An 18615-nucleotide genomic window follows, 5' to 3' on the forward strand; every position below is an offset into this window, starting at 1 on the left:
ATGAGTAAGCCAGAGACGGCAGAGGAAAAACTCCCCGAGACTACATGAGGAAGAAACTTTGAGATGAACCAGACGCAAAAGGAAACGCATCCTCTTCTGGGTGACAACGGATGGTACAATTATGAGTCATCAGTCTTGCACAACTGTATGCTTGGGTATAAACTGTCTACGGTAAGTGTGATTTTTAGGCTATCAAAGTGAGAGCAGCCACAGCAATTTTTAGGGTATCTGTGTGGGGCATATCTAGTTATACTGAACACAAATGAAGATTCCAAAGCTATTACACATACAGCAAGGACACTGCAATTTAAACTCGAGAGAATCTGTAAGTGACGTGAAGTTTTGTTTTGCTGAGTAAAATGTTTCTCTTACTGTACTCATTCCTCTTTTTCCCTTCTGCTCTTTCTTTTCTGAAGCAGCAGGTGTTCTGAATGATGCCCTAATACCCTGCTCGTCTCCGGGAAATGAGAAAGGAAAGCCATGTTTGATCAAAATGGTGTAGTTTTTATCATTATTGTGGTTGCTGAGGTTAGTAGTTAAAGGTGTCCCATTCACGTTATTACAAAAGCTATAAAAAACAATGACAACCTTTTTCTGTAGCATCTATTAGATGTGCTTTATTCAGCTGTAACATTATGAAAACACATTCTTCACAATGATGGTCAATGTAAGCAACATTAGGCATTTTACACAATAAATAGGTTAATAACTTAAGACAACATTGATTACTTAAGACCACTTTATTGACTTTTGAGCAAATACTGAAGTTTGTCGTCTGCCAACCGCCCCCTCTTCCACCCCTCTTTCACTCTTTCTAACCAGTGTGAATATCCGGGTCATATCTGAGATGTAAGCTCCAATTTTCTCTTCAACAAACTCCCCGTTCAAAAAAAAAAAAAAAAATGCTCTCACAGTACAGTGTAGCACATTAAACAGCTTTGGTTTAAATATTAAGGACTAGTAGTCTTAAATTGTCTAAATCTCACTCTCATCCCTTTATATTATAAGACTGTATGAAATGTTTAGCCTCCTATTTAACTCAATCGTTAAGAGATACAGATACGTGGCATATATGAAACCCTGTTTGTGACAGTTTACATGTTTTCTGGGAAATTCATTTCCGCTTTTAAAATATGTTAATGTATGTTTTTCTTTTCTGCCATGTCTAATGCCAATGCATAATCGTGGATGACAAAAAAGGAATATTGCAGCAAACCTGCCTTAAACCTTAAGGGTCCTTGTTTGACTTGTTTTTCCCCATTAGCTTGATCCCTGATATCCTAGTAAAAGATTTCTATACTGGGCCACTTCAGGAATCAGGCACAGCCAGATGAATAATTTGGAACACTTATCATTTTATAGCACGTCATCATGACCGCTTGTACTTGTCTTTTGAAGATGTGGAACTTCAGAGTTTTAAACCATTCTAAAATATCTCATGAGCACAGCGGTCAGCCTTACAGAAATCTGTCTTTTCCCATTTCTAGCTTGCTGAAGTCAGCACAAAAATACATTGAAATTTATCTGAAGTGTTGACTTGGGTATGTCAAATGACATTAAATGATAAACTCTGTTGTTTAGTATCTGGGGGGAAATGGTGCACTTTTGTAATATTTAAATATGCTTAAAAACTTTAGCTGTTTGACTGCATCCAGTGATTTAAAAAAAAATTAATAAAATTGCACTCAAGTAAACAGAGTTGTCCTACTAAGGCAAAAGGCAGTATCTACAGTATCAATTTAGCTCTTTTTGCTATGCCATTTTATTTCACAGTTTAAAGAACTTTAACAGCCTTCAAACGGTATTCTATTGACTGATCTAACTACCACTTATTTTGTTGGGCATCAAGTAAATTAATCATTTTAAAGTTATTTTTTCTCAGTTACTGCCTTCTGCCTCAGTAGGAGCATGTGCTTCTCAGGAAGTGTGAAGATGCCAAGGCAAAGAAACATTCCCAACCAGTCACTGCAATTCACTATGTGTCTGGGTCTCCAAGGTTCATGCGTATCCTTCCGATGGTAAAGTTGAGCTGCATCTAGTGATGGGGGAGCAGGTTTTTCAGGAAGCGGCAGCAGGGCTCATTCTTGCTGAAGAAGGTTATGTTTTAAGTCTGAAGCAGGCGATGCACTCTCTGCAGCTGGTACTGGGACAGCACGAGCCGGTGAACCTCCTCCTGCCCTCGAGCACAAGGCACCATCACACGACCAACCAACACTTCATCTCTCATCTTCTCCTCCTTAGCCTGGGGGAGTCAAAGACATGTGGAGGTGTGAGAAATGCAGAAATGAGAGTTTTGGACAGGTTTTTGTTGCTAAAGCACTTTCTGACCTCGGTAGCATAAGGTTCTGTCTGGCATTTTTGTTTAAAATCAGTTTTTAAAAAAAAAAACACCACAAACTTCATCAATGGAGGATGTTTTATTCTTCTGTGGTGGGTTTATTTGTTTGTTTTATGCAAAAACAAATTAATCACAGATAAACCTGGTTTTATAAGGTTCTACCTGCCACTTAATCATCATCCAGGACGCTAATAGGATAAATGCAATGTAGATTGTCTGAGAATTTTTGTAATGTAAATTTAAAGCCTAGACCATGTTGGTGGGCTAAAAAACATCTCAAAAGCCGCTCTTCACCAAGATACAACCTTATAATAGGAAGGTCATGAGACGTCTCTGTTTTACCTTTACGAATGAGGTGCAAGGGAAAGTAGCAAAGTCAGATGAAACCTGAGCACCAGGTCTCTGAGACACCACATGCTCCGCTACTTCATCCTGAAGGATAGTGAATAACTGGGGTCAGTCTGAGCCAATCACGTTTCATTGTAATGATTTATGGTTGGGCTCTGACTCTGCTTTTACCTTTAGCCTGTCGAGAGTCTCACTGAGAGACTGTAGCCTTGCTGTCTGCTCCAGGAGCTGAGCACTGGGAGTCACTGTACACACAAATATGAACACACACATTGTCAATGTTAATAGAGGTGTATACAGTACGTCTGTGCAGTGGCGTAACCGTCTGAGCAGGTCATGATCTCTAACCTGGTGATTTTCCAGTGATGTCTACGACTTTGACATTGGCACTCATCTGCAGCAGTGTTTCCAGGAGTTGGTCTGTTTTGCGATAGAGAGCGCTGGATAGGACTTCTGGTCTACAACCTTCACGCAAGCTCAGCTTAGAGACATTTAACGGAGGAAGCGAGGCTAACTGAGTACGCATCTTCTCTGCCTAAATACACAAACATTTTCACAGAGACAGAATGAGGACTGATTGATTTTTAGTTGGAAAATGATGACAGAATTATGCGCATATACTCTGAAATTTAGAACATTTTAACCAGGACTGCTTTTAGCCTCAACCAGGGCTATTCAACTTTAATAACAAGTGGGAGGAATAAGGCTATTATAATATAATACAGTATAACATACAATATTCGCTACATTACTTGATCAGCAATGCTTAGTGCTTACTTTTTTTTTTTGTAATAGAAAAAAGTAGTTCGAAGGGAAAGCACTCTCTCTCTAAAATGGTCTTTTTGGTGTCAAGAGATGCTGGTTAAACTTTCACTAGGAAACAGTGTGCATAATGCAAATAAACATTTTATTTTTCACTAGAATCAAAGGGAATTTGGATTTTGATACAAGATTCATATTATTCATATTTGCTTGTGCACTAGTCATTGTATTATTACTATAGTAGATAGTATTATTACTGATTATCTGGCAGCCTCACCTAGGCCACTTCTTTTATTTGATTTTTCTTCTTCAATTTTCTCCCCAATTTGGTCACCTGTCAATTCCAATCCATCAGCCAGATCTTCTCTAACATATGACAGCTACCAACTGAAAGGCTAAAACGTGCTTCCTCTGAGGCACGCGAAGCCAGCCACACTCGGAGGAAGGCGCTATCCGCCCTCTTCCTCATACATCAGCTTATAGACACATAATTGGCTAGTGTTGCTTTGACTGACAGGAGAGAGAGAGAGAGAGAGTAACACCATCATTCACACCCAGAGAGCATGTCTAGTTTTGCAATATTCCCCCAACAATAGGGTGAAATTTTTGTGTTGCACTACTTGGGAGCCCCACAGGCCACGCCTAACCTCAAATGAGTAAGATACTACCATTAGTCCACTGTTTTAATCGGCCTATCCTGGACTACTGTCATTGTAACCAAATCTAAGACCAGACAAGGGTTTGTAACATGATTGAGAAGTGGTGTGTGTATGTGTACTCAGAAGACCTTCAGGATGTTGTTTTCATTCTTCAGACGCTTTATGCTGAGTCTCTGAGCTTCAATCTGTTGTGTCAGCAGTGGAGAATCTATCACCTGCACACCTCCAGCAGCACACACTCCTACAGCACCTACACACAGACCAGATTACTAGGGAGCCTTTTTTAATTCAATGCAACTGCCAGCGTAAACATTTTCTGAAGAGTGTGTATATTTGTATGGTTGTGTTTAGATAAGGTTACGTCGAGTCCATGCACTATATATAGGACACACTCGTACTGTAAGAGGCATGCAGAGAGACAGAGATTAGAGGAAGGTCAGAAGAGAAGAGGAAAGAAGTAAAGAGAGTACAGTGTGTGTCAAGCTATTATGCAAAACACTTACTATCTGACATCATGAATAATAGAGTACATACCAGTGGAAACTGCAACATATTTCCATTATTTATGTGCTCAACATTGAGGCATTTCATGCGGTATTTGTAGAGATATATGCACTTTCTCATAATAGTTTCATAAAAGTGGTTGTTATACAAACTCTGGAATTTGTAACTATGTTGTTTTTTTAGAACTTTTTTTTTTTTTTTTTAAATGCTGTTGTAGTGGTTTCTATTTAACAATCTTTCAACAACTGCCATGGCTGAGATGATTCTTTGCTCCACTGAGCTGGTTAGATTCTGAATTTCTGCTGATGATCAACTAGCGTACCACAGTTCATCGTTCGAAGAAAACTGATATCCAAAGGCATAAACTTGATGCCCTATAGGATCTTATTGAGATTCAAATCGAGTGAAAATGCTAGTCATTCCATCAGATGGCCATTTGTGTAGTCCACTTTCATTCAGTACTCTACTATAATCTTTCTGGCAGATTGTGCTGGTGCTTTATCATGCATCAGTGTCACATTTTGTCTTAATAACACAGGCTTGCTTTTATAACATATGATGAAGTTGTTTTTCAAAAATTCAGTATAAGCATCTTCCTAACCTTCAGGAACAAGGAGCCAGGGAACAAACCAGCTCACCACCGATTACTCCAGCCCAAAACATCACAACATAACCTCTTTGCTGGTGTATCAGTCTGACCCAAACCTTGCTCCATCCATTGGGTCCATCAAGAGTTGCTCAGCACTTGTCAGTAAACTATTCAGTTTTGAAATTCACCTTCATGTATATCTGGGCCCATTCACTTTGGGGCGGCTGTGGCTCAGGTGGTAGAGCGGGTTATCTAATTGCAGGGTTGGAGGGTCGATTCCTGGCCCACATGCCGAAGTGTCCTGGGGCAAGACACTGAACCCCAAGTTGTTCCTGATGGCAGGATAGCGCCGTGTGAATGGGTGAAAAGCGCTTTGTAGAACCGCTAAGGTTAAAAGGCACTAAATAAGTGCAGGCCATTTACTTTATGGATTGATTCAATGGAGGTCAAATACCTGGCTTAGGACTTGAATGGTAGCGTATCCTGCACCTTATTGATCTTGAAAGAGTGCTGGCACCAACCTCATCAAATATCTCTGCTGTTGGCTAAAGCCTTTTTCATCAGTATTGCTTAATATGAGAGAGTTTATGTTGAAAAATAACTTTCAAAGCATGATGCAGATTCAAACTTTTCCTAATTGTATTTGAATCTGCCACATACTCTTTTATACACCGATGATCTTTGCCAGTTATCGTAGCCATTTCAAGCATTGATTTCCCATTACCAGTTAAATCTTTCATCCAATAATAATAGCTTTGCCAACCACTTTATACAAGGTGCTTAATACCACAGCACCACACAATTGTGGCAAAAGTGCAAAGATGGCAGCAGCGTTTATACTCCTGTGCAGTAATCAGTTAAATTCTCAGTTGGTTCAGATAATTGTTGCCAAATTTGTTGGAAAATAAGAGTTCCTAAAAGCAAAAGTGTCATGAAAGACCTCCAACAAACCCTTTTTGCATAATAGTGTGACACCGTGCAGATCACAGAGTAGCAATGACTGTCTGCAATTTACCTTTCTGATCATCTGCAGTGGAGAGAATGAAGAGAGACGAGAAGACACACATTAAATTCAGCAAAGGAAGCGAGGCATGAGCGGGAAAGGCAGAAAAATGTGGCGGTCCTGGAAAACCTGTCGGATGTCACTAATTCTGGAAAAACAGCTGAATGGAATCTTTAAATAGGATATTTTCATTTTTCTGAATAACCAGGACTTCTGTTTGAGATTGAAAAAGTGTTCCAATTTAGGCAAGCCTGTAATTTTCACAACTATTAACAAAAAAGAATTCAGAATGTAACGTGTTTACCCTGGCCACCACACAAACAGACTAATATAGTTTCATTTTAATTATAACCAGCCTTTAGAGTGCCATTCAAAAAATGTGATCTTTCTCACATGTACAGAAATACATTTTGTTTCATTTTCATCATTCTCACCAGTTGTGATGCCACCAGTCACAATGGATGCAATGCCAGAGGCGGGACTTCCTCTGAGTCCCTCAATGTTTATCTTCGATTGGCTGTTTATACGCTGTCTCAGCTCCGTCTTCTCTGCCTCGAGTTGGTCTATATCGGCCTGCAGAGCATCCATGGTCTCTTCAAATTCCCTATACACACAGAGCGAGACGGAGAGACAGACAAACACACAGATTTGTGACGCACAGTAAGTTTGATCAATGGTAATGGTTATTAATTGGTAGAATCAAAGTGATAACAAATCACATTATTGTGTAAAAGGTAGCCTGTGCTTGTCAGCTTATTCTAATCTTTATTCTCTTACTTCTCCTTCTTCTTTAGTAGTGCCTGGGTCTCATCCAGAACGGTCTGGATTTTCTCCACTCGTTCGTCTGCGTCCTTTGACGCACTGTCCAGCTTCTTCTCTAGAAGACTCAGACGCACGTTGGCCTCACTCAGCTCCTCACCCTGTACGTAGCAGAGTTCCAACAACAGTTAGCTATTGTGTGTACGCAGTGCAGTTTGTGGATGTACTATACTCTCTTTTTAAAATGTGGGTACCTTTATTTTGAGAGATTTCTTGAGCTCTTTGATGACAGTCTCTCTGTCTTCCAATTTTAGGCCGAGTCCCTCAGCATCTGTGATCTCTGCCCTCAGTGCAGCCGCCCGCACCTCCACTGGAGCCATCTACCACACACACACACACACCCAAAAACATGGGCATTCCTGTAATGCTTTCTGTAATTTCCGATGTTCCGCAGCAGCACTTCAGGCCCAGCTGTAATAATTAATAGCTCTGCAGAAATAAAGCTGTCGTATTGAACTCACCCCAGTCTGAGGCTTCTCAGAGTCGTACTCTCCCTCCTGCATAGCAGTGGCCATCTTGTTCATGGTTGCGATGACGACACTACAGGACTGGCGCAGACACTCGTAGAGGTTTATACCCTGAGAGCCGTAGATCTGAGCACGAGAAGAGAACACAAAAACAGTGCACAGAAGGAATATATTATATGAAACAAAGCTGAAATTAAAGCGACACAAAATTACGTCTAAAAAAGAAAAGCTTCCTGTGTGGCGAGTTCTAGAGTGCTAAAGGAATACTATCTTTTCTAAAAGGCCAACTCTCTGTTGTAAGGATATAAACAGAACGTTTAAAGGTTCCCCCGACAAGCACATTAGGTAGATAGGAGAAAGAGTGTAGACAAATATTTTAGTAAAATATCATGATTATGAATGAATGAACTTTTTCCCTGCAACATGTTTCGGGGCAGTTAGTGAGTGTTTTCATTAATGTTACACAATGTACAGTATGTATTTATTCACTCCGCTTTAAAGATCACAGCCAAACATTAGAATTTCCCAATCTCAATTAGGAAATCTTAAAATGAAATGAAAATATCTCAAATCTATAGGGCTAAAAATAAAAATGAATGAAAACTGACAAAACCACACAAATAACAAATTAAAACAAAGTGTGAAACTAATTTCAAAGTTAAAATTATAATCTCTCTCACTTATCCATGCTGCACACACACGCACACACACACATACACTGACCTGTTCAGCTGCTTTGAAGGCCATGTCCTCAAGTTTAAGCGTTGGCAGACCTTCATGTTCACCGAGTGGCGCGATGAGCTGAGCTCCTGCTGCAGCCACCTCCTGCAGTACAGCATTCACCCAGGCCAGCTGCCTCCTGCTTTCTGCCAGTGTCTCACTCACCTGCACACACACACACACACACACACTCCCATCAGCCCTGCCTGTCCACTTTAATCTTGAGTCATAAATATGGATTAAAGACAAGTATTGTCTGTAAGTTCTACCTAAGATGAACGGGTAAGGGATGTATGTGTGAGTGTGTCTCAGCTAATATGTGTGTGTGTTAGCACTGTGTGTGTGTGGACCTGAGGCCCAAAGTTGAGAGCAGCAGGGATCCCTGGCGCGTCAGTGCCCGGCATGCGGCGGCGGATTTTCTTGCAGAACTGGCGAATGTCGCTACAGGAAGTGTGCAGATCTTTGAGCAGCACAGAAAACGGTGTTTCTTCCTCTCCCACCTGCAGGAAGGCACGCAGACGACCCACCTCCACCGCCATGCAGTCCAGGGCACTCTGGGTAAACTACAGAGATACAGGGATATCTTAGAAAAATGTTTTTTTTAGAGCTGCACAGTATGGTGGTAGGAGAAAATGATTCTTTACCAAAAAAAGATCACAGTTGTATCCTTAAGAAAGAACTTTGTGTATGTGTGTGCATACTGTATGTGCGTGTGTGTGTGTGTGTGTGTGTGTGCAGATTTCCATGCAAATACGTTTTCAAATCCTACTCCTCATGGTTTTTGTAGTCAGTTACATAATTCATGAAGTGGCCTTGAGAAGAAAAACAAGATGACAATGCTTGATTGGATAAATTAGATAAAATATCTAGTTTATAAAAAAGCTCAAAATAGTACTAGAGGTAATGTTTGCATTGAGTTTTATACTGTAGATAATCTTTATTAAAAGATTTTTTTAATTGTGCGATTTAATTCATGCACAAGAAAGTTGATGTTTTGCTTTTGGTGTCGATGAGGTAAGAGATTATCTGGCAATGATTCTTTATATATATATATATATATATATATATATATATATATATATATATATATATATATATATATATAAAATGAAAAATTGTACCAGTTATGTAGATACACATGTGGAAGTATTACTTTATAGTGCTTTTCCACCAGACATCATGGCACAATTCAGCTCAGCAAATCACCAATGATTCTCCACCACCAAGCAAGCTGTGCCACACTTAGGCAACCCTGCAGCATTTTGTTATGCTTCCTGCCCAGGTAACATGTGAGCTAAAAATAGTGCAGACCAGCAATTGGTCAAAATCTGTCACACAAATGTGTCTGGCTGGAATTCCTTCCCGTTGGTATTCTCACACTTTTCAAACTTTTTTTTTTTTAAATAAGAAGCCAACATTCTTCATTTTAACTTTAATTAATTTAATGTTCATCAATCATTCATCTATCTTCAGTAAAAGCTTTCTCTTCAAGGAAGCTGTGGATCCCATGAACACTGTGTGTGAGGTGAGAATACACCCTGAATGAGATACCAGTCCACCACAGGGTGCCATACACACACATACACATTCATACCAAGGGGTTCAGCCATAGAGTCCACCCATAGTCATGGTTTTTGGTGGAACAGATAACCTGGAGCATTCCCACACAGACACGCGGAAAACATGTGAAACTCCATACAAACAGTAACTGGAGCTCAGGATTGTACTGAGGACCCTGGAGTAAAATCTGCCATCTTCTAGGTAGGTCAGCTCTCAAATGGCTTCACTTTGCTTGCACCCTACATAGGATATAACGTGATTCAGCTGAATACCCTACCTAGTGCCCTTATGAATAGTTAGAAAGACAATTGAGATTCAGTCCCAGAATATGCACAACTGCTTGAATGTGAATTCGAGTAGTATTGCCTTAATCATGTCTATCAGGTCAGCGTGTGACAACCTCCAGAGAAACTACTTCTTCTTTCACGGGTAGAGCAATGCAATGGGAAAGTGGCACACACACACACTCAGACCATATACGGAGAGTCTATATTTGTTGCTGAGGCTTGGTGAGCAGCGCTGTTTAGTGGAGAAGTGATATTAGTCTAAATTGTGTGTATATGTGTATCTTACTTTTATATGGTCAGCCAGCTGCACGGTGCAGTTCTCCGCCTGATCAGACAGATGAATGCTATAAAGGTGCTGCAGACACAGGACAGAACATTGCATGTTTCATTATGTGTATTTTGTGCCATACTGTCTGTCTCTGCCTATGATATAATTATATAACAGTAAGTGAAGTACTTGCTAAGTATTAAAAACACTGCCTGTTAAAGATTTAATCTACATAAATGTAACCAAGGCACCCTGAGCATCAAGCAACATACAGAGCAACACATTTGTATCTTCTATGTATGTATGTATGTGTGTGTGTGTGTGTGTGTCTGTGTGTGTGTGTGTGTGTGTGTGAGAAAGAGAGAAATACCTGATAATATTTAATGGCCTTAGTAAGTGGCTCAACATTCACAGTTTCATCCAATTGATCCTTGTGCAGCAAATCAATGAGGAAGTCCAAAGAACGCTCATGCACACTCATTTCAGAGTAAAGGGAACCCACACGCTTATATACCTCTACATTACACTGATTAAGGGCACTACAGAGAGAGAAAAAGCATATTCAGCACAACCAAACATTTATGCCATTCTATTACTTTAATAGGAGAGTTTAATTGTGTGCATGTGTGTGTGTGTGTGTGTGTGTGTGTGTACGCACTATTCATATTTGTGCAGTGTTGCCTGAAGCAAACTCAAAGAGTAAACAAGTCCAGCAGCAAAGCTGAGCTGCTCCCCCACTCCCCCTCTCATCCCCGGCCTCTGAGAGCAGTTATCAGTCAGATCAAACTTCTCCTGCGCCTGTTTACTGATCAGCTCTGCCTGTAACACACACACACGTTACCTTAAAACAGAGGTTCTCTTTTTGTAGCCAGTGTAAAAATAAAAAAAGCCCAGCTCTTATATGATAAGCAGCATAGATTTATTCTGTGGATAAACCAGCAATTAAAGTATTAGGCACATATGGCAACTGTGTACCATATAATAATCCATCCATCTATTTTCCATACCTCTTATCCTACACAGGGTTGTGGGGGAGTCTGGAGCCTATCCCAGGGAACTTGGGGCACAAAGAAGGGAACACCCTGGACTGGGTGCCAACCCATTGAAGGGCACAATCACACACACATTCACACACTACGGACAATTTGGAAATGCCAATCAGCCTACACAGCATGTCTTTGTACTGAGGGAGGAAACCGGACTACCTGAAGGAAACCCCCCAAGCACAGGGAGAACATGCACGCTCCGTGCACACAGAGCGGAGGTGGGATTCGAACCCCAACCCCGGTGATGCGAGGCAAATGTGCTAACAACTAATCATTTAATGGAGTCATTAACGCTTTTTTACTTTGTACTGAACCTTCTACCCGCAGAACCAAAAAAACTAGTTGTGTTATATTTTAGATTCAAAACATTACGTATTATTTAAACACCACCTTCTCATTTTATTAAAACTGCAGTTACATTCAGGACAACATTATTGGGACTTGGTTTGTTTGTTCTGTTGAACTAAATTCACCACTAAAGGAAACTAAATCCCTGTAAGACACATTAGTGTGACTGATATCATTTTAAATCTGTTCAGTCAAAAAAGTGACCAATCAATTATAACTTCAATAACTAAATAATAATTATATAAAACATAATCACTCTTATAATAAAGCGGTATAGAAGATGGATGGATGGATGGATAATCACTCTTATAGTATTTTATAGCAATCTCCACCATTATGTCATTATCAAAATGATGGAACAAAACTGTGGATTCTTTGGTTTATCCTTCACAACCCCTAGCATTCAGTTTATGCACACTCTCTGTCTCACACACACACACTACTGACTATGTTTACATGGACATCTAATTATTAACCTTATTCTGAATAAGACAATATTGTGATTAAGGTGTTTACATGAGTTGCTTTTAGAATATCCCTTTCATGTTCCTGTTTTACATGTTATAGATCATAGATCAATAACAGCACACGTCATTACGTCCACATGCCACGCCGTCCGACGTTCCCTCCAGAATTTCACGTGTCAGCATACAGTTGGTCTTCGTTATGGTACCGTATACAGTTTTGGGTGTTTCATTTTTATTTTACGAAAGTTTCAAGTGCAGGTAATTATTTGTCATGCTGTACGCGCAAATAAACAACTGCTTGAAGCAGTGGGCTGCGTCTGAAACCGCGTACTTACTTGCTATATCGTATATAGAAATACATGTATCTCACCTACTATATAGTAGGTAATTATGCGGTTTCGGACGCAGACGTGCTCGCTTGTTTACCGTTAAACAGTTGAGCACTGCAGAGTGTGTATGTGTCCTGTCGCAAAATGTGTTGAAAACTCCCACACGACGTTAATAATGTGATTAAGGTGTGTACATGTCTATAATGCACTTCCATAAGGTGACTAAAACAGGAATACTCCACATGTCTTAATTTGATTCGTGTTTACTTCGAGTACGACTTTAGCCAGATTAAGATAATAAAAAATTGCTGTTTACATGGTAGTTTCTTAATCAGGGTATTGTCTTAATCGGGTTAATATCAGATTATTGTTGTCACACTGACTGACTCATAGTGTACCTTGCAGATGAGTCTGGGCATGAGCAGCAAGACGAGGATGCCGTCATGGTCCCCTCCGTGTCTCAGGAAGGAGTCGGGCATGAAGGAGGTGAGAAGAGCCACCTGTCTGTTCGCCTGAGCCACTTCCATCTTACGCAGCTCCATCTCAATAGCCTGGGATAGACATAGACACACATGCACACTCAAATCATGGTACAGTTGTTCCGAAAGACTGTTTTTGAGTGTGGTGTGTGTGTATGTACTGAACCTTCGCATATGCTTTGGTTTCTGCAAACTTGATCTTGAAGTCGAAGATCTCGGCAGGCTGCTGCTGCGGCTCAGTGGTGGCCTCCTGTTGGCTCATCAGCTCTCTGTTCACATCCTACATACACACACACACACACACACACAAATTTAAATGAACATGTCATCCCATATATTTATCCTTCCACAAGCCTACTGTTGTTTCTCCTGTCACTTCAGGTGAAGAATTCACTTTTAATATAGATGTGAGTGTTGATGCTGCAGTACCTGCAGGTGTGCGGTCAGCTCTCTGTATTTCTGGATGGTCTGTTGGTAATCTGCTACAGTCTCTTGGGCCGCTTCCACACGTTTGTCTGCCTCTCGCACACTGGCTGCACTCAGATCCAGCTGCTCCCTCAGCTCCAGCTCCGTCTCTCTGGCGTTCTCCTGCAGCTCGTCGTTCATCTCATTAATGGCCTCCTACAATGAAGATACACAGACAAACACAGAGATACAGCTTACCACACACAAGCATACACACACCAGAGGTGGCTAGTGTTTCTGATAGCAATAATATTATTTAAAATACATACTTGTAATGTAAAATAATATTACGTCATTTGTATTGCTAGTCTGCTTCCAAAAGCCTGAACTCATCAAGGATAAAAATGGAGAAGTAGCCATGTGATGACTGACTCATTTCTAAAACCTGACTGTTGTTTACAGATGGTTAGTATGTGTTTAAAATTTGATCAAATGATCATGTATTTACTTTACTGTTAATTAGACGTTTTGTTAGCTAGCGAGCTGAATGCTATGATAATGCTTTGTGACTATGTTAAGCTTTCAACAATATACTTTATGAGCAACATTTTCATGATTTAGTCCATACCACTAGCATGTTTTTTTTTTTTTAAAAAACACCTAGTGTTTGTCCTTCTTCAGCATGTTAACACTATACTACTGATTGACTCCTGTACAAAGTCTATATTTTCCCCCCAGTAGCACTGCGTCTTCTCACCAGGTCAGTAACGGCCTCTCTGAGCTCCCGCACTTTCTCTTCCAGGTCCAGATTACGCTCAGTTAGAGTCTCTACCATCTCTTCTGCTCCAAGAGCTGCATCCACCTAAAACAAACACACACACACAAGCACACACTATGATGATTACAAAACCTCCTGATCGTCTCTTTGATTTCAGACTACATTGTTAGCTTTTCAATTTTCTATCTCGATCAATTGCATCAAATCCAGTACTTGACATTAGTTTCATTAGCGCTAATTAACATGTTTGATCTGTACTGTGGAGTTCGTAGAGTTTTACATATGTTCCACAGTTCTCTAGGTGAATTCTGTGGGAAGTTCAGAGGACCTGTTCTTTGAGCTCGTCTATGGTCTTCTCCGCCATCTTCATTTCCTCTTGCGTTTTCTCTTTCTGCACCCTCACTGTCTCCAGCTCAAAGTTCTTCTTCTCCATCTGCTTCTGCAGTTTTGAGTGCTCCTGTTTCTCGGTGGCTGACAGGTCACGCATCCTGACACACACACACACACACACACCACACACACACACACACACACATAAACAGATGAATATCTGGACTGCCAAGGCAGGCTTTGCTATAGACCCTGTAATTGCATTACACTCACCTGACCAAGGCCTCCTTTAGACGGGCATTTTGTTCTTCCAGTTGTTTCACATGATAACTAGATGCTGCACCATCAGAGCCTGCAAGTCAGGAGCCATAGTAAATGAATTAGTTTCTATCAGTGGTATGTGCGTGAGTGTGAGTGTGGGTGTGAGTGTTAAAGAGTTAAGAAAGAAATAATGAAGTAATGCATTTGTGTGTAAGTGTTTGTATGTATGCGTACCTTTCTCCTCTATCTCATGTTTGAGGATCTCCAGGTCCATGGTCAATTCCTCCACCTTCTCTTTGAGTGCGTCAGCCTCCTGCTGCAGAGACTCCGCCCGCTCCTCGGCCATCTCTTTATCTAAGGTGGCCATCTCGATAGCATCTGCTGTGTCTGCCATCTCCTCCATATAATGTTCCTTTGCTTCTAAAGCTTCTTTTGCTTCCTACCGTAAAGACATTAGGAAAAATCAGTATCAGATTATATCTGTCCTCTTGACATTTTATTGTCTGTGTAAGAGGTAAGTCAATATATATGTGTGTGTGTGTGTGTGTGTGTGTGTGTTGTAATGCTTCTCCTCAATCACCAGGTTCGTGGGAGTTGCATTACCTTCTTAGCATGGTGCCGCAATCATGTTATCAAGCATTATTCAAGCAGTACTCACCTATTACTTGTTCATTGACTACATACAAGCAAGGCCGAATGGTTACTAATCACTTCATAAATAAAGGGATACACAGTGGTGCTTGAAAGTTAGCAATTTCTATATTTCTGCATAAATATGACCTAAAGCATCATCAGATTTTCACACAAGTCCTAAAAGTAGATAAAGAGAACCCAATTAAACAAATAAGACAAAAATATACTACTTGGTCATTTATTTATTGAGGAAAATAATTCAATATTACATATCTGTGAGTGGCAAAAGTATGTGAACCTTTACTTTCAGTATCTGGTGTGACCCCCTTGTGTAGCACTAACTGTAACTACAGAAATTTTAAACCATATCTTAAATAATTACATTAATCTAGATTAATACATAGATTAATACATTAATCTTGATATATCAAAATGTGTAAAATTCCCTGTGTAATTCATTTTTATTATAATAATATTAGATTTTAACCTCATAGACTTGTTCACTGATATTAACAATAATTTTAATCAATAATTAGAATTTTTTTACTCCTTGAGTTAATAACAATAATTTGAATCACAATAAATACACAACATAATATAATAAAATCTATTTTAAATCTTCTCAACATCTTTCAGCCGTGTGGAACTGCAGTAATTTTAATTCAACACAGATAATTCATCAAGCAATAACTGTAACTAAACGTTTCCGGTAACTGTTGATCACTCCTGTACATCGGCTTGGAGGAATTTTAGCCCATTCCTCAGTACAGATCAGCTTCAACTCTGGGATGTTGGTGGGTTTCCTTACATGAACTGCTTGCTTCAGGTCCTTCCACAACATTTCTATTGGATTAAGTTTAGGACTTTGACTTGGCCATTCCAAAACATTAATTTATTCTTCTTTAACCGTTCTTTGGTAGAATGATTTGTGTGTTTATGGTCATTGTCTTGCTGCATGACCCATTTTCTCTTGAGATTCAGATCATGATCAGATGTCCTGACATTTTCCTGTAGAATTTGCTGGTATAATTCAGAATTCATTGTTCCATCAATGATGGCAAATTGTCCTGGCCCAGATTCAGCAAAACAGGCTCAAACAATGATACTACTGCCACCATGTTTCACAGATGGTATAAGGTTCTTATGCTGGAATGCAGTGTTTTGCTTTCTCCAAATATAATGCTTCTTATTTAAACCAAAATGTTCTATTTTGGTCTCATCCATCCATAAAACATTTTTCCAATAAACTTCTGGCTTGTCCATGTGATCTTTAGCAAACTGCAGATAGGCAGCATTGTTCTTTTTGGAGAGCAGTGGTTTTCTTATTGCAATTGCAGACCATTATTGTTCAGTGTTCTCCTGATGGTGGAGTCATGAACATTAACATTAGTCAACGTGAGAGAGGCCTTTAGTTGCATAGAAGTTACCCTGGGTTTCTTTGCGACCTTGGGGACTATTACACGTCTTGCTCTTGGAGTGATCTTTGTTGGTCGACTACTTCTGGGGAGGGAAACAACGGTCTTGAATTTCCTCCATTTGTACACAATCTGTCTGACTGTGGATTGGTGGAGTCCAAACTCTTTAGAGATGATTTTGTAACGTTTTCCAGCCTGATGAGCAGCAACAACTCTTTTTCTGATGTCCTCAGAAATTCCCCTTTGTTTGTGCCATGATACACTTCCATAAACATGTGTTGTGAAGATCAAACTCTGATAGATCCCTGTTCTTTATATAAAACAGGATGCTCACTCACACCTGATTGTCTTTCCATTGATTGAAAACACGTGACTCTGCTAATCCTAGAGGTTCACATACTTTTGCCACTCAAAGAAATGTAATATTGGATCATTTTCCTCAATAAATAAATGACCAAGTATAATATTTTTGTCTCATTTGCTTAATTGGGTTCTCTTTGTCTATTTTAGGACTTCTGTGTTTTAGGTCATATTTATGAAGAAATATAGAAAATTCTATAAATTCTAAGGATTCACAAACATTCAAGCACCACTGTATATGTTCTCACACAACTTTTGTACACGCTCAATTCATACACAGTCCAGAGTCATATCAGTATCCAGAACCTGATTTGTCCATGTGCATGTGTGTGTGTGTGTGTCTGTGTGTGTGTGTGTGTATGTGTGTGTATACTTTTTTGGCCTCTTTGAGTTGTTTCTGCAGTTCATTTTGCTGCTCCTGCATCTTGCTCTTCCACTCCTGTAGCTGCTCCAGCTGGATCTTGTGCTTCTCCAGCTCCTTTAGCTTGGCCTTATCCTCTGCTCGCTTCATGCGCAGAGTCTCCAGCTTTTCTTCCAGATCTTTCACCTGTGCCCGTAGAGCCTCCTCCTCCTGATGATACACACACACACACACACACACAAACATTATGCTAACATTATGCTAGCAAACTTAGATACTGACTATAATCACACATTGTTACGGTCAGCGTTCTGTAAGTTACTCAAAAAAAGTAATCCAGTACAGATTACTATTTACTACTTTAAAACTGTAACCTGATTACATTACTGATTACTGCATGTATAAAGTTATCAGATTACTAATTATTTTACTTTTACGTTACTTTCAAAACCTATCAAACCTACAAAACTTCACTACAAATTGAAACTCATAGTTCTTTCAGTAATTTTGTTGTCACAGTTTGTAGGACTACCAGACTGATAAAATATAAAACTTTTCTAACTAGGCTAGTTTGGTGTCGCTAACCAAGGGGAGGAACAGCTAAGCTATCGTATGGGTTTAGCTGCTACAGTGCCATGCAGAGTACATTATCTTTCCTTATGCTCTGCTCATATCATGTTCATGTAAACTGGAACTCATATAGACATTTACACACCTTGTTTTCCTGCTCAGCATCAGAGGATGTTACTGTTTCAGTTTCAACCCCTTTATTGGTTAAAAAAAAAATCAGTGTATATCCATTTTTCCTCACACTGACTATGAGCTAGCATTTGGCAGAATTGAGAACTATCAGCCAATAAGACACGAGTGTTTCCACGTATTTTTCTGTAAACCCTGTTTGATTGATCTTGCCTCCATTCACTGAAGATATAAAATGACAGCACCGCCGCCTTCTCTTACTAACATTCGGTTACATAGTGACAAACTGCTCCAAGTGCAGAATTATTCGGGGCTAAAGAAAAAACTTCGGGGCAAAACATAGTTTATTTTAAAAATGCATTTTACTTAATATTGTTTTC

General features: G+C 39.8%; 1 protein-coding gene across 1 annotated transcript in view; it reads right to left on the reverse strand.

Moving 5' to 3' along the window:
* Positions 1-75: 75 nt before the first annotated feature.
* The window catches only part of dctn1b (dynactin 1b), a 32730-nt gene continuing 14190 nt past the window's right edge, over positions 76-18615 (reverse strand). The window contains exons 9-30 of the mRNA XM_053620876.1: positions 17549-17746; positions 15002-15206; positions 14780-14858; positions 14505-14664; positions 14156-14260; positions 13423-13614; positions 13160-13273; positions 12913-13065; positions 10983-11143; positions 10695-10863; positions 10343-10411; positions 8560-8772; positions 8213-8374; positions 7484-7615; positions 7217-7342; positions 6981-7123; positions 6638-6807; positions 4236-4357; positions 3035-3221; positions 2858-2931; positions 2681-2770; positions 76-2242 (exon numbers count right to left, since the gene is read on the reverse strand). Coding sequence (XP_053476851.1) covers positions 2105-2242; positions 2681-2770; positions 2858-2931; positions 3035-3221; positions 4236-4357; positions 6638-6807; positions 6981-7123; positions 7217-7342; positions 7484-7615; positions 8213-8374; positions 8560-8772; positions 10343-10411; positions 10695-10863; positions 10983-11143; positions 12913-13065; positions 13160-13273; positions 13423-13614; positions 14156-14260; positions 14505-14664; positions 14780-14858; positions 15002-15206; positions 17549-17746 — 3162 coding nt within the window. The 3' untranslated portion in view covers positions 76-2104. The remainder of the gene's footprint in view (positions 2243-2680; positions 2771-2857; positions 2932-3034; positions 3222-4235; positions 4358-6637; positions 6808-6980; positions 7124-7216; positions 7343-7483; positions 7616-8212; positions 8375-8559; positions 8773-10342; positions 10412-10694; positions 10864-10982; positions 11144-12912; positions 13066-13159; positions 13274-13422; positions 13615-14155; positions 14261-14504; positions 14665-14779; positions 14859-15001; positions 15207-17548; positions 17747-18615) is intronic.

The sequence above is a fragment of the Ictalurus furcatus genome, chromosome 3, assembly GCF_023375685.1.
Source record: "Ictalurus furcatus strain D&B chromosome 3, Billie_1.0, whole genome shotgun sequence".
Taxonomy (NCBI): Eukaryota; Metazoa; Chordata; class Actinopteri; order Siluriformes; family Ictaluridae; genus Ictalurus; species Ictalurus furcatus.